The 21,759-nt window shown below is 42.8% G+C and overlaps 1 protein-coding gene across 5 annotated transcripts in view; it reads left to right on the top strand.

Annotated features, from left to right (window-relative positions):
• Positions 1–8,211: 8,211 nt before the first annotated feature.
• Positions 8,212–21,759, top strand: part of SGPL1 (sphingosine-1-phosphate lyase 1) — a 60,083-nt gene continuing 46,535 nt past the window's right edge. The window contains exons 1-2 of one of the 5 annotated variants that reach the window (XM_079794237.1): positions 8,212–8,371; positions 9,166–9,227. In XM_079794237.1, the coding sequence (XP_079650363.1) occupies positions 9,201–9,227 (27 nt within the window). In that variant the 5' untranslated portion in view covers positions 8,212–8,371; positions 9,166–9,200. Of the gene's footprint in view, positions 8,391–8,831; positions 8,851–9,065; positions 9,228–21,759 lie in introns of those variants that run through there. The other 4 variants (XM_079794239.1, XM_079794238.1, XM_079794240.1 and 1 more) reach the window with 4 other exon arrangements.

The raw sequence follows: 21,759 nt of genomic DNA, 5'->3' as shown, positions 1-21,759 counted from the left end.
ACAGGGTGGCTCTGGGAATCTTGTTTTAATCTGTTATCTCAGATGAAAGTAAAAGCCTTGTAACTATTCTGCCCATTTGGATTTTCTCCCAGCCATTCTCCATACTATAGAGAGGGATTGTTTTAAAGCACAAATGTAATAGTGGCTCCTGGATAAGAAAGACCACAATGGCTGCTTGCTGTTCTTTGGATAAAGATCAAAGTACTATATTCCTACGAGGCCCTGAGGACTCAGGCAGGAGGCTTATCATCTGCATCCAGCCCTCAGTTGCATTTATTTAAAAAGCAATTGAGCCCTGGCCGGGTAGTTCAGTTGGGTTAGAGCATCTTCCTTATACACCAAAGTTGCGGGTTCAATTCCCAGTCAGGGCACATACAAGAAGCAACCACTGAATGTGTAAATAAGTGGAACAACAATTAGATCGCTCTCAAAAAAAAAAAAAAAAAAAGCAATCAATAAAAAATTAATTAAAAAACACACAAGTGAACTGGGATTCTGATTTTTGGGTGCTGAACACTGATGTTCACTCCGTGAATATTCATCAAACCCACTCTTTGATCGGTAGACTTGTCCATAAATATGGTATATTGCAATTAAAAAATGAAACTTCAAAACAACTGAATGAGTTGCCCAAAGTTCTGGGAGTACCTTAGTCAGATTCCCCTTTATGACCTTTAAGATCTCTTGACAATTATTATACAAGTAGAGATTCCCATCCCCCATCTTGGTGGAAAAAAGATGGAATTAACAAAGAGGGGGGTGATTCAGCAAGTTACATCAGAGTCACAAGATAAATTATGCAGACTGCCACATGAAAAACATGATTATACATTTGTTGGTTCTTTTTGTCAGAAATTATGCTGGCTTGCTGTTTCCTATTGCAAATTAAGAATAAAGAGCGATCATTGCATGTTGCCTCTGACTCCCAGTGCCCAGAGGAGATCAGGTATGACTGGGTGTCAGCCTTCTGCATTATTTCTGATCCAGGGACAGCTTCGTTCCTCTCTGAAGCAATAGCCTTATCTTCCCAACAGAGCTTGGGCAAGCAAGGACTGTGGGTAGTACCTCTGTGTCTGCCTGCAGAAAATAGGAATTCTGACCAGCTTGGGCATATGAAAGAAAGAGCTCTCTGCAGGTGGCTGTAAGTGTTAATATTTGAAGGTTTTGTCTATGGGGCAGTGACAAACCCTTTCACTGGGTTCTATTCCCATTGTTTAACATGAAGAACTAATGTTGTCCTAGCAAAGAGAATGAAAATAATTCCTAACTCTGGCAGGCTCCATCACAATGTCAAGATTGAGAGATTTTTACCAAATAGTCTGGATTTTGGACTTTGTTTGGGAAATTGAAATGTGGAGCCTACCCTATCATTTAAATTCTATTCAAAATTGCAGCACCCAAGACATTCTGCCCGAGGCCCCACACTTTCTCATACTCAACTTTGCTGCTTCTTCTTCTATAGCCCTTGGCACCTTCTAACTTTCCATACAGTTTACTTGATATGTTTATTTATCTGTCTCCTTCTCTAATATACGTTGTATGAGATCAGGAATCTTGTTTGCACAATGATACATCCCCCTCCCAGGATACTGCAACCTAGCATTTAATAGTTGAATGGATGGATGAATGAGTGAGCCTGAGGCTTACATTCCCAAATGATTACTTGCGTGGACCCCTGAAGGCGTGTGCATTTGCACTCCTGTCCTACACATTTGTCTGTACTGATCAGCACACCAGTCTCTCCCTCCCCTCCCCCTTACTTTCATCTTTCAGGCCGCACTGGCCTTCCTGCGGGCCTTAGCATATACAGTTCTCTCAGTCCAAACACTCTTCTTGCTCCTCTCTTCCTGGTTAATTCCTGAGCCCATCCTGTGCTCTCACACTGTCCTTGATTCCTCTGCCTAGGTCAATCTCTGTGGGCATGGAGTTCATTCTTTCAAAACCTTCTAGAGAAAAGTCCATTAATTACATTTTAAGGACATAAAAGGTGTTCATCCCCTTGTAGAGATGGATGCCTTCTTCTCCTACCCTGACCTCTGAGCTCAGGATAAAGGTGTGCTCAGCTGTCCAATGCTCAGCCCCTCGGAGCGTCAGCCCGGGAAACCAGTTCTGCAGGGCCAGACAAGGCGTAGCCATGGGCCAATGTTCATAATTACCCCCTTGGTCCTCTGTTTACTCAGGACTTATATTACGTTGTGCCTCCTTATTGCATCCCATCTGTGTCAACACTAGTGGGAGAGGGAGCCAGGGGGCCTGACCTCCCAGGGCATTCTAGCAACATTACTCATCTTCCAAACAGAACCAGGATGACACTTTCTCCAACCAAATAATCGCATGATTGAGGGCCCTTCCTGGGAACCTGTGGACAAAAAGGTGGGGTGTCCAAGCAGAGGCTTCTGGGAGGTACAACCCAAGGGGGTCATAGAGAATTCTAAATCGATAGAGCTGGAGAGCAGCTTCCTCTCTCTACCCAATTTTGAGGCGAGGAAATTGAAACCCAGAGAGGGCAAAGAGTGCATCCAAAGCCACCGAGCACATGAGTCCCAAAGCCGGCACAAGAACCCGTAGGTTTCACTGTGTTTTCTGGGCCTGGGCTTCTGGGGCTGGAATGTCAGGAATGCCTGGTTCAGGCTATACTATGTGGGACTAAAGCATAGAAACCAATGAGAATGGATATGGAATTTAGCAGCTCTTATCTTGGGGTGCTCCAAATACAGATGTGTGGGGTTCCACTCCTCATTCATTAGGTCTGCAGGAGACCCTGACACGTGGACTTGGAACAGGTCCTTGGAGATTCTGATGCTCAGTGCTAAATGGGAAGCATGGGCTTGGATGATGCTTAAGTCCCTTCCAGCTTGAGAGATAGTCAGCTACGGGTAGTAAATGAGTCTTGTGCTAGAGTGCATTCCTATCATCAGGCCACAAGAGCAGGTCTCAGTGGGGCAGTTCAGCTCCCTAGGAGGCATCCTGAAAAAGTGCTAAGTTTTAGTTGTGAAAATGAAGCGGGTAGCTCCTTTGGCATTCAGTGATGCCGGCTAGATGTCTTGTAATGCTGACATCACAAGGACAGGCCCTCACAATGAAGAATTGTCCTGGATCCTGCACGTCTTCTGAACATCCTGCCAGAACATTCATGTAGGTGAAAGGTCAGTTCATAGTTACATGAGCTGAAAACTCCGTTTCAATTTACACACAAGAAGTAGATTTCTTATCCATTGTAACTCCATACATTTTCCAACTTCATGTATGATTTTATTATCCTGGCTTTCACTTTTAAAGTTAGACATTCTATTACCTTGTAAAGAATTATATATGTAAGTAGTACATTCCCTATTTATAAGAAATATATTTTGTAACTGCCATAATGAAGTGTTGAGTCCAATTGGTTTGGGACTTTATTGATCTACAAACACCAAACCTTGCAGGAAACCAGTAGACCTGTAGCTCTCAGGTAAGCCTCAAAAAGGCTTAGGGTGCCTTTGTTGGAGAAGGGGACTGGCTGGAAGTATGAATCAACTTGTCAGAATCAGACCCCGATGGGGAATGAAACCAGACCTAGAGCAACAAGGAGAGAGGGCTGGGCTTGGGTGAGTAGGTCACAGAGCCCAGCTTGGTGTCTTATCTGAACTCACCTTAGACATGTGAGGAGGGGGTTCGAGTAGGAGTTCTTGAATGCCTGTCAGGACCTGTGTTGTGTACACGTATCCATATCCTGCAATTGCCGCCAAGGTCCTAGGGTAAATGCTGTTAGCACTTATTTCACAACAGAGGAAGCCCAGGCTTTGAGAATTAAACTACTTGCCTGAGGTTACACCGTGTTCTCAGGGTGGAAGCCTGTTTACCTGCCTTCAAAGCTGCTTTGTCATTGCAGGCACTAGTGAGTTTCCGTCTCCCCCCAAACCCCTGTATCTATTTGGTTTTTGATAAGTGGTGGCTCTGCTTTTGATCTTTGCTAGGAGTGACTGTACAGCCTGGAGAGCAATAGGGGGGCTTCCCTGGGAAAGGTGGGGCTTCCTTGGGAAATAACCCTTGATTCCCTGAGGTCTTGGCCTTTCTGACTTTTGGCCGAGTTGGCACCTGGGACACGCACCTCTGTGACTCACTTGCACCTTTCTGTTCATCCCAGGTGGCAACCTCAGGGCACACACTCCTTGCTGTGGGTGCTCCCGCATCTCGCTGGCCCTTAGCTTCTCCTTTCCCCGGTGGCCGTCTATTGTGATCAACCCAGCCTGCTTCTGCTGGCTGGTTTCCTGACCCTTTGGGCAGGGCATTCTAGCCTCCGTGAGTCCTGAAGGGGACTTTCCTGTGGGCCATTCCTTTCTAGGAGGGGTTGAGAAGCTGCTAACCCGCTAAGATCTGCCCACAGCCTTGAGCTGAGCTTCCACGAAGGTTCTCAGTTGCGTGAAGGATGTCAGGGATGGGAATGGAAGCATGGGTAGTGTGCTCTGGCTTTTTAGAGTGGGGGCGTATGTGCTCATGCATGTGGGGGGGGGGAGGGGAGGAGGGGTGTCACTAAATAGGCCCCAGAGAACTGCCATTTTAAGCAGAACCAGAATTGCTGACATGAATTATTTGACCAATTGGTAGATACAAGTACTGGTGTGAGAACTTTCAGGCTAAATTAAAGAAACCACGTGGGGTGGGGGGAATCCTAGACCATCTTCCACATCCCCCTCCACCCTAAGCCCTCTGTCTTCAATAGGGATTTCAGTCCCTCACTGGTTCCCATAGGTATTTCCAACCCCTCCCAATCTTTTACTCTGAAAGACACCATGATGACACCAAAGGCCAACTTGGGGGGCATTAGTTCTCCTCCTCACCCCCCATGCTTTTTCATCATCAGCCGACTTAAATCATCTCAAATAAACATGCAATCTTCATAAAAACATAACGCTTTCCCTGCAAGCAGGGTGTCCAGGGAAGTACTTGTCAGACTTTAACGGGCATATATAGCATCTGGGGATCTTGTTAAAATGTGATTCAGACTCAGTAGGTCCGGAGTGGGGCTCCGAGACCCTGCATTTCTAACAAGCTCCTAGGTGATGCCAGGCTGCTCACTGGAAATGACATTCTGTATGGAAGCCCCAGGCAGCCCACCTCTGCCTCCCTTCAGCCAGCTAAGCCCCTTCTTCATAGGCCTCCCGAGGCCCCTACTGTGTGAGTGCCGGAGGTGAGAGAGGAAGGATGTCTGACATGTGCCCCCCTCCTTAGTCAACACTTCTTGCTTTTTCACATCCTCTTTTCTCTGAATTATAATTCTCTTTTATTTATATCCCCTTTGCTCTCTTCTCTCTTGCTTTCTCCCAAGGGCTCACCAATACAGCTAGGACACTGAGACATAGTCAGTGGGGATTTTGTTCCATTTTGGTACAACGTGATTGCCCTGCGAAGGCTGAAGTTTCCCCCTCAGCCCTTATGAATCCCTTGTTCTGGCTGCTTCTCTTACAACTCCTGATGTTATTCTGCCATCAGAGGGAGTGTTGGCTTGAGGAGCAGAGTGCCCTGATAACATACACGTGTGCACACATGCATGCATGCGTACACACATGGCCTCTGGGCTCTGCTGTCAGCAGTCATGTTCCCTTCTGGGCCACCGTTTCTTTATGCCTATACTATGTGGCTGGCTGAGCTGGCAAATAGGTGAAGGCCCCTCTGTTTTTAACATTGATTCTAATTGACCAACAAGCACATTTTAGGTCCTCTGAACAAAATCTGAATTCTTATTTTTCCATCCAAACTCTGCCCCTTCCTACTGTGTGTCTTTGGGATGATCGTTTACCAGCACCTTCTCTGGGCCTTAGTGCCTTGTTTACATGTTGAGTGATGATGAGAGTCACCTGATCTGGGCGGTTAGGACATATATAGGGACGTAGATGTAAAGGTGCCTAGCATAGTTCTTGGCAAAATAAGTGTCTTAGTCAGCTTGGGCTGCTATAATGAAATACCATAGACTGAGTGGCTCAAACAACAATTATTTATCACAATTCTGCAGGCTGATAAATCCAAGATCAAAGTGCTGGAAGATTTGGTTTTGGTAAGGGCCCTCTTCCTAGCTTGAAAAGGGCTATCATTTCATTGTGTTCACATGACCTTGTGTGTGTGTGTGTGTGTGTGTGTGTGTGTGTGTGTGTGTGTGTGTGTGTTTGTGTTGGGTGAGATAGAGAGAGAACACTCCGCTGTCTCTTCCTTTTATTTGTGAGGACAATAATTCCTTAATGAGTGCACTATCTTCATAACCTCATTTAACTCTAATTATTTTCCAAAGGCCCCACTATCACATTGGGGGTTAGGGCCTCAACATATGAATTTTTTGAGGGAGACAAACATTCCGTCCATAACAGCAAGGATTAGTCAGTATAGTTGACTTGGTTTGTTCATCTGGAAAGAATCAACAGACTGCCTACCCAGTGTTAGGAGCAGTAGCCGTGCTGCAGAGGTGCAGGGAGGAATCAGAGGTGGACCCTGTCCTCCAGTCAGCTGGCACAGAGATTCTAGATTAGAGGGTGGGAGGTAGCAGCCAGTAAGGAGACTAGGGAGAGCAGGTTTCAGGGTCTGAAAAAGGAATAAAACAGAGGGGTGGGAGATGGCTGGGGGTGGGGAGGGGGGGTATGCCTGGAATCTCAAAGCAACTCTTGATGAATAAGCATTGGCAGGAGGCCCCAGAACATTTTCTGACCCTTCAACACCGAGAATGCATGTCTATGGAGGAACGGCAGCAAGAGGAATAAGAACATGGAAGGTCAGAGCCTGATTCAGGGGCTCTGGATGATAGAGATGTCTGAGACTTTTGATGGTGTGGGGGTGAGGGTGAGGACGCCCAGAGATAAACTGCTTGACTCCTTTGGGGTTTTAAACATTCTGGCTGGGAAACTGGAAAGTACTGAGGGGATGTGCAGGGAAGGGAAACTGTGATAACAAGGAATTTCATCCTTGATAAGGATAATGGTAATCGTGATGGTGACACCCTAAATTAGTGTCAGGACATTTTGCAAAGGGATGGAATTGGTGCCCTTGTTAGTGTCACTTTTATTAAGATTTCAAGAATCCTTTTGGTATCATTTTAAAAAAAATCTCTTGAAAAAATACAGTATGTAGATCACTGACCAGTTACATGTAACTATGCTGCCTTCTGCCTCTGCTGAATTACTATCATGACAACATGGGCAAGTCATGAAAAACTTATTTTAAATTTTGTTTGGAAATGAAGCGTGACCTTTGTGATCCTGATGGGCACTTTCACTTAAATATTAGACGGTTCCCAACAATGCTCACAAAAATAAAGTAGTATTGGTAGCATTTTTGCCCAACAGCTTTTGTGTGTGTGTGTGTGTGTGTGTGTGTGTGGGGGGGGGGGGTTCAGAAGAGTCACCCCAAGACGTGCTTGTGGTATGAGGATTATTTTGAGCTAAAAGTAACCCAGACCCATAGGCTCAAGAGAAACATGTCCCTTCTCCCACCCCACCCCCCCTTTAATATTTAGAAGAATTTAAATTAGGGGGCCTGGCCCATGATAAGAGTTATCACCAGAAATCACTTTTTATGACCTATTTATTACTGAGCATGTGCTCTCCCTGCAATTACCTTCTGAAGCCCCAAGGTGCCTTACTTTTACCCTTAGTTCAGAAGGTCACATCTGTACCTCATTTTCCGTTTCTGTCCCTGAACCTCTCATGTACCTGGGGGTCTCATGCGGGGTTCCCCACATCTGAATGCAATTAAATCTGGTCATTTTCTCTTGCTACTCTGTCTCGTGTGTATTTGCAGAAAGAACCTTGAGGGTAAAGCCAAACTCCTCCCTCCTCCACAACTTGTAGTCTCTGTTCTCTGTTTCCGCGGGGGAGGGGATGATGAGGATGGTAATTCCATTAAGGGAGTTTTCCTGTCCCTTTACCACTGACCTTGACGGAGGTCCTCAGGTAAAAGACAGGGGCAAATTCAAAGGCCTCCTCCAGGGCCCCATTTGGGTCGTTTATTTAGATCAGTTTGTCGTGCTCTACATGTGGCCAGAGGGAGACGCTGGTGACCCGAGAGGGAGGTTCAACCTTCGCACGCGAGCCCGGCGGCCGGCGGCCCGGTCAGCAGGCGCCGCGCACGCGCCGTGGGTCCCCGGGGAGGCGTGCGCGCGGGGGCCGCGGGGCCGCGCACGCCCGGCCGAGGAGCCACTTCCGGGCGGGGAGGGGCGGGGCGGGGCGGCCGGCCGGCCCTCTAATCTCGGCGGCGGCGGCGGCAGGGGGAGCTCGAGCTTCGCCTCTCACAAGTCTGTCCCGCGGCGAAGAGGACCCCGGTGGGCGCCCGTGTCCGAGGGAAGAAGCCGGGAAGCTGGTTCCGGGCTGAGGAGGCAGAGAGGCCGCCGCGGCGCCGGAGGAAGGAGGCTAGTCCGGTTCGGGGAGGTGGGCTTCGGATGCGGGTAGAGGGAGAGGGACTGAGTGGGAGGCGGGTCCCGGCCGGGGAGGAGAGAGTAGGGTCCAGACTTGGGGGGTTTTGGGTAGGAGGGGTACGGAGAGGAGGGAGGGCCCGTGGGGACTGAGGGGCTAGCCGATGAGGGCGGGCTCGGGTTCGGGCGGAAGGGGGTGACGCCGACCCCCGAGTCTGGACCCGAGGGAGGGCAGGTTTGCGAGTGGGTGGGAGAGGGCGCCGGGGCCGAGAGGGCGAGGGTCTGAAACGCCACGCCCGCGGAGGGGTAGGAGTGGGTTGGGGCCGGTAGGATTTGCTCCTCTGCCCGGGAGGAAGGAGTTTTGGGGAGGGAGGGATGAAGAGAGCGAGGCCGGCCTGTTTCTCCAAGGGAGAGTCCCGTGGAGGCTGGACCCTGGGACTGGGCTGCCTTTAGCGTCCGATTCCCCGCGGGGCTAGGTTGAAGGGGCCGGGCTTCTGGGTTCCGGGCCTGGGTTGGGGGCGGGCTGGGCGGTGCCCCCGGTACCTACCTGGGGGCATTGCTTTGTGGGAGGCTGGGTTGGGAGTCTGGTCGGCTGTCGGAGGGAAGCCTAGCGCCAGCGAGGTTCTGATTCGCTGGTGTGGGGTGCTGGGGGTGGAGTGTGATATCTGGGAGTGAAATCCGAGCTCTCAAAGGAGGGAGAGAACCATTTCTTGACTGCTCTGGCTAATCTAGGCGGGTCGACGTGATAGTTAAAAGCTTTAGAAGTAAACAGACCTGGTTCCCTTTTGCAGAGGAGAGGCGCTGAGAGCGGGGCTGGAAGAGGAAGATGCCCAGTGCGGACGTTTTCATGTTGGTGAGTGTTCCCCGAACATCCTCCTTGTTACAAGGCACTTGTCCCTGAAGTTTTATTTTTAGTGCAAGGGATCTGAGTATGTAGATTTCACCTCTGGTGCTTGCTTTTGGTAGCTGAGCATTTCTGCCACCTTTAGTTTGGGCTTCATGATGAAGGTGGATAAGTAACTGAATTAAATATATGAGTACAGATTTAATATACATGAAGCAGAAGCTTTTTCAAAATTCTTGTAGTTGATTTTAATCATTCCCTTCCCATATTACCAAAGCAATTTTAAAACTTCTGTTGCATTTTGTCTGGGTCTGTCATATATTAGTTTAGAAGTGATGGTCTCCCGGACTACAGTTATGATTCCTCAGAAGGCTGAAACGTCTTATTTTTATGGAAATGAATAAACACCTGCCATGGTGCTCCCAAGTAGTAAGTGCTTAACAAAATGCTTGTTGAATTGAATCAGTTTGAATTTAAGTGTTTTGTTGGGCTGAGGTGTATACCTGCTGTGGAAGAGGCTGCATTTTCCTCTCCTCCTGAGCTCTTCCTGTGCTGTTTTCTCACCAAACAAGGAGACTAGCATTGCCACATGAGTGTTCACCAAAATGACGTTTTATTCTTGGGACAGTTATGATTCCATAGAGGCTCTTTAGGGGAGAATTGTGGGAACCCAGAACTTTCAAATAGCTACATAGGAAAAATGTCTGCATTTAATGTTTAACAAGTCACCTCACTGAGTTTGATGTCTCTGTGCAAAATCATGGATTTAGAAGCAATTCCTTTCCCTCTCTTCGTCTTACCATCCCAGGGAGGTGGTGGCTGTCACTGGGAAATGGGCAAAAAGTAATAGTGAGGTTTTCTCATACCTGTTGCTGACTTGCTGTAGTGGCAAAACCTGTAAGGTCGGCAGGACATAGGGAAACGAAGTTCTGGTTTGCGATTGGGAACAAACATGATTTTAGAGAGATAAATACTTGGTTTATCTACAGATCCTGCTCTTGCCTCAAATCTTATGGATTGTCAGTAGATAATAAATAGTCTGATTATAATTTCAAATGCTTTTATATAAACAATATGTTAGAAAAAATGGAAGCTATTATAAATAAGCAAAAAGAAGTACCCCCTCCCCCCCCAATTCCACTACTCAGGGATAGCAACTGTTAGCACCTTGGAGGGTTAATGGAGAATGATTTTTAACAGTTGGCAATTTCTGTTTTTCCTCAGTGTGTTTATGTAAGTTAAGATTTCTATGTGTAAGTAGGATATATTCCCTTGCCCAGAGATGCGCTTATTACTTCTTGGGTCTTTGTGTGCCTTTTAAAAGTCTGAGCAGTGAGTGCTTTTATTCAGAATATGAGCTTTGGAATTTGTTTTGTTTTGAAGTATTTCTGTGGCTGTTGCCATTACTTCTCACTTTCTCAGTTGATAATCTAGAATGTTTAGGGGTGTTGCTTTGCTTGTTGGTGTAAGGAATTCACATGGATAACAACAGGTCTTTGAGGTTCATCATTTTCCTAAGACACCATACATGTCGGTTGAGGAACTTTCACTGGAAAAGTCATTTTTTCCTTGTCTAAACTGTGCTATTTGAAGCTAAAATGTAAAGAACCAGGGTGGGTTTTCAATGGGGGCACTAAACTGCCATGATCTGAGTTCAAGGTGTTTCTCTAGCTACTTTGTATGATGTGTAAGACATATTCTTGGCCCTCTAACTGGGAAGAAAGGATCCCAGGTAATAAAAAGTAAACCTCAGTGCAGGGCAGCATATTGTAGAAACTCAGAAACAACCATAGAAGTCATATGATGCAACTTCTTATGTTGTGCATGAATCCTTTTTTAGAATCTCTGGTAAGTGGATAGTCAGTCATCGATCTTTTCTTCTGGGGGAATATGATGGGCAGAAGCTAAAACATAATACAGGGTGGATTCGGGAATAGTAATGTAAGTCTTACCAGCTAATATTGATTGAGCACGTATTCCATGTTATGTGCAGAAATAGATACTCTACATACTCATTTAATGTTCACAAAATCCCTTTGGAAAATATGCTGGCATCTGCCTTTTACAGGTGAAACACCAGACTTAGCTAGGCTATCAGCAGTGAAGTAGTGGAGCTACATTTTACCACAGTTGCTCTGACTTGAGATCCTTCCCTCTTACTTGCTTTATAAGGCTGCCTCTGGGTCATACGCTCCATAAGGGAGAGGGATTGTTGGACTTTGTGACTGATGGGAGAGGGTTTGTGTAGATCAGAAGGGGTTGGATAGCCCCACCCTCAAGCGGGCACATTGGAAATGGGTATGTGTCTGCCCATGAGTGTGTCTTCTAGAATAGTCTTGTCTGAAAATATGTGTTTTACTATATAAATATTCCTGTTTGTTTTCTTTTACATTTCAGTTGAGGCATTATGTTGAAATTTAAAAAGTTATGCCTGTAAGTATAATGTTATAATCTTTGAGTTTAATTTTAGAATAATAAAGGGACATTATAAAATATTTGTTATAAAAAGAGGTCATTGGGTTTGATGAGATTAAAAACCACATATGTGGACAGTATGCTATGGTAATAAAACTTGAAGATCAACTGGAGTCTACATACGGCAAACCTTGTATTCCAGAATAAGAAGCTTGGGCTGTCAGTCCTTAATTTTGCCCTCATTTGGTTAGGGTCGTTTGCTTGCCTTTTTCCATTTGCTCCTATATAATATGTCATGGGCTGTACTACTGTCCACCTATGTCTCAGAGAATGAAATGAGTGAGTAGTATTCATCTGAGAATTGTGATACTTTCGGAGGGAATTCAAGTCAGGCAATTTTTAGCAATCTTTCTTCACTTTGGCAGCCATTCTTTTCATCCCTATTCTCCTTCTCCCTAAGCTAGGGTTACAAGTTGCCAAATACTTTTAAGAAGCAGCTCAGCCTACTCCTTAGGTGGCTTTTCTCTTTTCCTGTCCAGATGGGTAAATCAAGGTTACCATTTGTTCCATGGTAGTGCTGGTTGGGTTTGAGTGAAAATTGTTTGTCTAGGGCTGAGGTTCTCAACCCAGGGTGATTTTGCCCTCCAGGATCATTTGGCAGCGTCTGGAAACATTTTTGATTGTCACACTTGAGAAGTGCTCGAGCCAGGGATGCAATTAAAAACCCTACTATGCACACAGTTTCCCACAACCAAGAATTATCTGGCCTAAAATGTCAGCAGTGCCCAGGTTGCGGAAACTCTGGTCTAGGGTTCTTAACAGTATTTGCAGCCCAGGCATTAATGTGGGTCATTCCAGGCAGAATGGGTTTTTGTGTGTGTATAATGGGTTTGTTATACTGTTACTTGGGGTTATTTTGCCCATGGATCAAGCCCTGCTGCTTTGGAATATATATTGGAGAGTGTACAGCATGGTCTTCTGCAGCAGAGGAATATTCTTAGTTCTTTCCCCCCCTATTGATTTTTAGAGACAGTGGAAGGGAGGGAGGGAGGGGGGGGGAGAGAAACATTGATGTGAGAGAGATGTATCAATTGGTTGCCTCCATGTGCCCTGATTGGGGCGGGGATTGAACCTATAACCCAGGTACGTGCCTTTGGGTATTGAACCTGAGACCCTTCCGTGGGAGGGCTGACGCTCTATCCACTGAGCAACACCGGCCAGGGCCAGAGACACATTCTTAAGAAATGCTTTCCTTTGCAATATTTCTGCAGCACTTTCTTAAAAGAAAGTATTTGTTTATTTTATCCTCATCTGAGGATATGTTTATTGATTTTTAGAGAGAGAGGAAAGGAGGGAGGGAGGGAGAGAGAGAGGAGAGAGGAGAGAGGAGAGAGAGAGAAACATTGATGTGAGAGAGAAACATTGATCAGTTGCCTAGGCATCCCAATGGAGAATCGAACCCACAACCCTCTGGTTTATGGGACAACATTCCAACCAGCTGAGCAACCTGGCCAGGGCTGCAGCACTTTTTTTTTACAAAACTGTAAGCCTGTCTTAGTTTTGTTTTTCCAGGTTCAAAAATAGAATCTTTCCAGATCTTAGAGCTTTATCTTTAACCCTTGGATCTTTTTCAGGGATGCTTTCTTTCTGAATCTCAATTGGGATTTAAGCAATAACTTGAAAGATCGACACAAAAAGCTCATTTCTAATCCGGTGTCATATTTGTAGGATTGTCTAGAAGAAAGGGGAGATTCATTGGGATTGGTATGTTATTCAAAATTTTGTTGATAATTTGAGTAGCCATTGTAGAATGAGCACTGTATTTGGCATTGTTTGAATGTTTAAAATAAAGCAACACTATAATAACAAGTATGATAATTTCTGCAGCCTTTAGTCTGAAGGAAGGGGGGTGTTATAAATAGAGAAACCCTCAAATCCCAGTATTTGACTTAGCTTTGCAGTCTGTGTGTCAGGAATTTTTAGTAACATTTACCTTCTTAATTAGTCTTTGTCCAATCTAGTATTACATAAAGTTTGTACACATTGGTGGCAGAATTGAGAATCAGCCTGGGATTAAGAAATTTCCATAGGGAATTGATCTGTAGTGAATCAGTTCATGTGTGGAAACATACAAAACCCTATTACTGAGAGAGAAACCACGCTATTTGTTAAGGGGCAATAGGAGCCCTTGGGAAGGCAGAAAGTAGTTCGTTGGGTATATCAGTTATCTCTTGGCACACTCCCAATTGTGACTGAGGAGATGAAGGGACTGTTTACAGAGCTGGGCAGGGTTAAAGAAGACCAACAGGGATGATGAAACAACTCGGGGTGAGAGCCATTATTGCTTAGTCCTGAAGGAGCCAGGAAGGGGAATAGTTTCTTTCTGAAACCTTGAGAGAGCTCAGCTGAAGGAGAAGGTAACCGGTAGGAATGTAGCCACTGCCAACCAGTGGCCTAGCAGGAGGGAATTAAGAGGAATAAATACCTCAAACTCTTTCATTTCCCGCCCTCTGAACTCCTGCCAGAAACCCTCCTTGGTCAAACTCGATTGGAAACCAGAGAATAAGAGAACCTGGGTGATTCAGTTCACACAGGGCAGCCCTGTAAGGCACATACATAGCGGAGCTGGAGCAGGAGCATGTGGAAGAGCAAAGGGAGGTTACCCAGCATGCTAGAAACAAGGTCACATTAGCTCCAGAAGGCACAGCTAGAAGGCAGTATCTGAGCAGAGTCTGGGATATTATAGAAAAGGAATGTTCTCACTGATAACAGAAGGACAGATTCAGAGGCAAAGTATTGCCACAGCTTTGGCAAGCCCAGGGCTACTTATTCCAGTAGTAGCCTCAGACTCTTAATTGCTGGACAGACCTTTAGGAATCCTGCAGTCCAGCTTCTCTTACTGTGTAGGAATCCCTTCTCCAGTGCCCTGCCAAGAGTGGGTGCGGAATACTTTCTCAGAGAGTTCTTTCCATTGTGGGACAGCTTTAATTGTTGGAAAGAGTTTATTTATCCAGATCACTGAATGTATTAGTTTGGCTGTGTATAAAAGAAAAATCTAAAGTAATAGATACCTTTAAAAAGTAGGAATATTTTTCTCTAAAGTAAGAGAAATCCAGAGTAGTCAGTTCCTGATGGATATGGCCATTCCTAGGTCTTTGAGGAAATTCTGTCACTTACAATGCATCTCCTCCTGGTCCAGGCTAGCTGCTTTAAGCTCAAGCTATCAGGTTTCTGCTTCGTTCAGCAAGAAGAGGAAAGAAGGCCTTGTCCCACTTTTAACTAAAATGTTTTCATGTGAAATTTATTATTCACACAGAGAGTGTATGAAGCACATATCTACATTTTAAAGAATAATAAAGAAGATAATAATCTCTCTACCACCCAAGTTAAAAACTAGAATATTTACCCCCAATCCCACGTGCCCTATCCTTCCTTCCCCTCTAGGGATAACTACTATCCTGATTTGGGGGGTAATTATTCCCTTGCTGTTTTTCTTTTTTCTTTTTTCTTCTTTACATCGGTTACCGCCTATGTATGCAACCCTAAGTTTAGTTTTATTTTTCAACTTGATATAAATGTATTTATTTTATTATTTTTTTAAAATATATTTTTATTGATTTCAGAGAGGAAGGGAGAGGGAGAGAGAGATGGAAACAGCAATGATGAGAGAGAATCATTGATTGGCTGCCTCCTGCACGCCCCCTACTGGGGACTGAGCCCACAGCCTGGGCATGTGCCCTTGACTGGAATCGAACCCGGGACCCTTCAGTCCACAGGCTGACGCTCTATCCACTGAACCAAACCAGTTAGGGCATAAATGTATTCTTCATTTTCCTGTGTTCAGTATTTGTGAGATACATATATGTTGTTGCATGTAGTTTAGTTCATTCATTTTCATTGCTGTGTAGTATTTCACTCTATGACGACCACAGTTTATTTCTCCATTTCACTGATAATAGATATCTTGATTGTTCCAATTTGGGGCTTTTTTGAACATTGCCAATTATGAACTTTTTTTGTATATGGCAAGTGATCACAGACCTTTTCTGGGATTAATTCTTGGAGTAGAATTATTGGATTGTAAGAAATGTATATCCTTAACTTCACTAGATAATGCCAAACTTTTCTAAAGTGATTGATATAACTTATAGTCCTAGCAATAGCATATTGGAGTTCTTATTCCTATACTGCTTGACAAACCTGATATGTATAGGGCTTTACATATTTTGCCAATTTGGTAGGAATTAAATCTGATTGACTTCCATATGCATTTCCCTGATTACTAATGTGTCCTTTTAAATATTAACTATTTGGATTTCTGGATTTGTGGGTCCTCTTCAAGTCTTATGCCTCATCAATTATTTATCTACTTCTTGTAGTTCTACAAAAATTTTATTGTATATATTTTGTTACTAGCTTCATACAAGTTTGAAATCGTTACATCTTACCTAGCAAGTGTTTTTTTATCTAATGATGCTCTTTGACTTAATGTAATATAACTAAACGAGCTTTTTGTCCTGAAATAGACAAAGTAAATGTTGATGAATGAATGACTTGCCTTTTGTACAGGCAGAAACTGCAGGACAGTTCTAGCCTATTCAGGTGAACTGTTATTTATGTGTCTTACTCTCCCATGAATTGAATAAATCATTTTTAATTAAAAAAAGAGTGTAGCATTTTCTTTTTTGAGGCATAACTTTCATATAGTAAAGGGCACAAATCTTAATTGTACAGATCAGTAAATATTTGCACGTGGATACACTGTTCTCACTGCCCAGATCAAGTCTGAAAAATATCCAGCATCCCAGGAAACCCCTCATAGCCCGCTCAGTTGACAACCCACCAAAGGTTATCATCCTCACTATGGTTAGTTTTGCTGATTTTTGAACTTTTCATAAATGGAAACATACAATAGGTATATTTTTGTGAATGTCCTTTTTGCTTAACATTTTGTCTGTGAGATTCAGCCATGCTCTTATGTAGCAATAGTTTTAAAAATTACTGCAATGTAATTTTACAGTATATAAAACATCTTAATTTCTTTATCCTATAGTTCGTGAACATTTATGTTTCTAGTTTTAGCTATTATGAGTGACACTGATGCATATGCATATGTATGTTAATCCTCACCCAAGGATATTTTTCCTATTGATTTTTTTTTTATAGAGAGTGGAAGGGGGTGAGAGAGAGATACACAGAAAAAGAGAGAGGGAGAGCAGGAGAGAGAGAAACATCGATGTGAGAGAGACATTGGTTGTCTCCCACAGCTGTCCCAAAGCGACCAGGGAACAAATCAGCAATCCAGGTACATGCCCTTGACCAGGAATCAAACTGTGACCCTTCAGTGTATAGGCTGACACTCTACCACTGAGCCACACCGGCCAGTGCTATGCTGATGCATTCTTGAACATGTCTTTTGGTAAACATAAATAGATTTCTGGGTCATAGGTATACTGCCCAACAGGTTTCCACAGTGGTTGTGCCAGTTTACATTCTTACATGATTTTCTTAATATATAAATTTTGGATTGAGATTTGGGCAACAAATCTTAAATTTCTGCACACTAAACATTAGAGAGAGCATTGAGAATTCTTTCCTGAAGTAGTATAGGCACTTTTAAAATGTGAAATGCCCTTTCCCCCCTGTAATTTTCCTAGAGAGTAAAAGCCTTCTGCATTCTTGTTACTGTAGTCTATAAGAATTAATAAACATTTGATGGAAACAAAGCAGCCCTGGTTCTTTTTTGAGCATTAAAAGGGCTCTGTTAAGGGCAGAGTTTAGATTTGTAAAACACCGTTTATAGCAGTTAATTCTGAGACCAAAATCATAGTCCTCTGGAAATCTTTGGAATCTAAGTAGCTATTCTGGTATATTTGTATTCTGCGCTCAGTATTGGGGAAACCTTGTTTTCTGGAGGCTTTTTTCCCAAAGGAATATATCAGTCCTATCTTGACTTTCAGTCTTAATGGTACCAAGTCTTTGAGACAAATACAAAATCCTGTTTGGAAGGACTGTAATAGGAAGGAATCTCAGACAAATATGAGAATGCCATGGTAGACCTCCTTGTCTAGCCGTATTGCAGCAAGGATGGAAGAAAGCCTAGGATTACATGTTAGAAATCTGAATCCCTTTTTGCCAATCTTAGGATTTTAAAATCTTTCCCAAGAGTCATCGCTATAGCAGTGAACAGCAATCTACTGGATGACTGAAATCAGGTTTCTGATCTGTAAACGTAAGTAGGTAAGTATATCATCCCATTTTGTAGGTAGGCAAAAGGTCACTTGCAACCTTATGATTGAGTTACGTTGGTGAAGGCAAAGAGTTGGCTTAACATCTGTCTTAAAAACTCAGGAGTAGTTCACTATCAACATGCATTTCATTACCATCATATGTAAGGAAATACAACATAGTCATAAGTCAAACTGTTGACAACGTCTACCAGCTCTACCTTCTTGACTTTGGGACGCTGTGAAGGTTGTTTCCCTTGCTGCTTACTGAAGAGGAAAGGAAATGCTTATCATCAGAGAATTCAGATTCATTAAATATTTAGTGTTTCTTATCTGCAGTTATTATTACCTTTACCTCATTTAATATTCACTACAACCCTATGAGTTGATGGTGGTATCTTTTTTCTTTCTTATGAACTTTTCATTGAGTTATAACAACAGCATCTATTTTGGCAGATGAGCAAAATCTAGTTGCATAGACATTTAATAATGTACCAAAGGTCACACAGCTTCTAAGTGAGAGGTAAAATTAGAATTGAAGACTTAGATTACTAGTCCAGACTTTCTAGGACACCCCAGATGCCTGTAGAACACAACTCAAAGAGTCCACACGAATAGTGATGGGGTGTCGGCTCAGGACAGTACTCAGAGATAGCTGTTGTTTTCACATATCCTGGGTAGTAGCTGGAGTATGTGTTTATGAATTGCCAAAGGAAAAATAGTGTTTTTTAAAAGTTTCACAATTTTTGCACTTAGTAATTCTGTATATAGAATCTTCAAAATATATACTTTTAACAGTAATGATCCTCTTTGTCTAGGTTATATATAATTGCTCTATACATTTCTAAACTATTATCAGATACTTTTGGTTCCTTTTATTTGAAGTCCAAAACGTTACTTTCTATTTCTGGAATTGCAGTTTCTACGGTCTTTGGCCCATTTGGAAACTTTTTTTTCAGAAAGGCTCCCGCCCCCCCCCCCCCCCCCCCCCCCCGTTTTTCTTAAAGCCTGTGAATCCATACAAAATCCTAGTTGGTTGGTCTTAGTTGACACTAATCGAATTGCTCCATCATAATGCTTTCTTTTTAAAAATATAAAATTCAGTGGTTTTTAGTATATCCACAGAGTTGTACAACTGTCACCACAATCAAATTTAAAAAGTTTTTAGAAGAAACACCATATTTTTTAGCAGTCACTTATGTCCTCCTAATCCCTTAGCCCTAGGCACACATCAAATGATTTTTTTTTGTCTATAGATTTCCTTATTCAGAATGCTTCATATATATGAAGTCATAGAATATGTCATTTTTGTGATTGGCTTTTCCCACTTATAATGTTTTCAAGGTTCATCCATGTTGTAGCATGATCATAACTTTATTACTTTTTATTGTAGTTATAAGGCTTTTCCTGGAGAATTTTAAATAATGGCTATCTATATCCAATAGTGTTTCTATTTTGTTCTCACAGGGAACATGGGTCTCATCTTAAGTTAACTTTCCATATAATAGAATAGTTTGTCATCTTAAGGCTACTTCTAGGATTCATTTTAAAGAAGGGGTTGTTATGGGGACTATGAACCCAAATGACTGGCCTTCAGGATATCTTGAACCCTTTATAATTATTTTCAAGATTTTATAGAAATCACTTCAATAGTCATGCTGCTATTAGAGATGAGAAATACTGAATATACGCTGAAAAGTTAACCTAAGTAAGTTAAAAAGGCTTACTTTTTTGTGATTGGCTTTTCCCACTTATAATGTTTTCAAGGTTCATCCATGATCATAATATATATATGAAGCATTTATTTTTTTATTTTTTTTTGGTGGGGGAGTTTAGGGGACTGAGAATTTTCAAAAAAAGGTAAAATCATTATACTCATGCAGATAGAAAATGAATACACATTAAGTATTTTATTTTACTTAGAATGAAGAATTCAGGCAGATGTTATAATTCAAATGAAAACAGACATATTTATAGATCAAGAATATTAAAATGAATATGAAATGGAGGCAAAATTAGTTTCTTCCACAGTGGAGAGGGAAGTCATTTGAACCTTTACCAGACATGGCAGATTGCCTGTTTATAGATGAAGATTTGTTTGCATTGCTTTCTTTTTGTTGTTGTTAATCCTCACCCGAGTATACTTTTCCATTGATTTTTAGGGAGAGTAGAAGAGAAAGGGAAAGCAAGAGAAACATCTATGTGAGAGAAACACATCTATTGGTTGCCTCCTGCATGAGTCCCAACCAGGGCCCTGGCTGGGGAGAATCCTGCAACCAAGGTATGTGCCCTTGACCGGAATTGAACCCGGGACCTTTTGGTCCACAGGCCGATGCTCTATCCACTGAGCCAAACGGGCCAGGGCTAGTTTGCATTGCTTTCAATCATTTACATTATATTTATCTACATTATCAATTTGTCTACATTATAAAATAACTTCCACGTAATCATAATCAGATACCTAGAGGGATGTCCTGGCAAATGCCTAATTTTCTATTGGAAGTACACATTTTCTCCTGCACTTGCAATAGGTTATCAGAAAGTCTGAAACTCTTCCAAATCATAATTTTTAAATTTAGTCTTCAGTTTTAAAAAGTAGCTCCTTTTTTGACTAGGTTTTGAAGGCAGACTTCCCAAAGAGTCAGTTAGAGACCCAGGGATAGGTCTGAAGTTTATTCTTTTGAACAGGATTACATGTTAGAAATCTCCCAAGAAGTAGCCTTTGTAACTTACTTAGATTACACTTTTCAGCATATATGCAGTATTTCTCATCTCTAATAGCAGCATGACTATTGAAGAGATTTCTATAAATACTTATAATTTGGGAAGTCTAGGTATCCTGACTCAGTGACAAAAGTAGATAATCCTATTGAGATAAGTTTGGGAAGGGAAAAGCATCATGACTACTTCTCCCATTGTGATAGCTTAGGGAAGTCAAGACTTCTCCTTTATGTGTGAAGAATATGGGATTATTTCCACTAGACCTTATTATCCAAGGAGTTCTCATTTCTAGTCTTCAGAGGATAATGGGCTCCTTTTGTCCTTTGAAAGGTAACTTCTGTGCATATTTGTAATAAGTCATTTAGCTACTTATTGGAAGAGACTGGGACTTCATGGCAAATTCATAGCAGCATTGTATGTTCAGGTACTTTCATGTACTTTCCCCCCACATCTTACTTACTTGCCTTATGCTGAGAAAGTATTTACCAAGAAAACCCATAATTGCTCTTACCTCTACAGCCCCTAGCCTGCTCCTCTCCTTATTGAACTTAATTTTATACATTTCAGTCTTCTCTACTAGTTGATGTTCCCTGTAGTGTCTTTCTTGATGTATTTGAGAAGAGAGGTGCTCAAAATCATTAGTTGAAAAAGTCAGCATCTGTCTTCACCACAAGTAAATAAATACAACATTTTAAATGACCATTTGGCAGTATTTAGGGCTATCAGCTTTTATGAGCTCAGAAGCTTTGATTTTCCATGAGTGCACCCTAATGACTAGAGCATATTGCATGTCTGTTTCCTTTCGGAAGACAAGATTGTATCACAGTGACGGTAAGGTGCTTTGCCTGAGTCCTCCAGTGCCAAGTGTGGAGCAATTAGACTTATACACGCTTGTGGAATAGTACTGAGCATGTCTGTCTTTGTCTTGAGGCATGGCTTAAGGGGAGCACATGGACCGTTAAGCTTTTTGAGAGGAACTTCTCAGATACTAGGTCTCTTGACTCACATAGTGGAATTTTGGGGGAAGTTTATGGTTTACTCTTTACCTCCTAAGAAATGCTATTGAGACATTTCTGCTACAGTCACTAGTGGTTGGTTGGAAGGCTGTCTAGTTTTGCTGCTTAATTCTTAATTTCTTCAGTGACTCGGGAGTTTTCCATTTGGGCTTGTGATCTATT

The sequence above is a fragment of the Cnephaeus nilssonii genome (genome assembly GCF_951640355.1).
Source record: "Cnephaeus nilssonii genome assembly, chromosome: 16".
Taxonomy (NCBI): domain Eukaryota; kingdom Metazoa; phylum Chordata; class Mammalia; order Chiroptera; family Vespertilionidae; genus Cnephaeus; species Cnephaeus nilssonii.
This window is presented reverse-complemented; position numbering and strand designations above follow the sequence as displayed.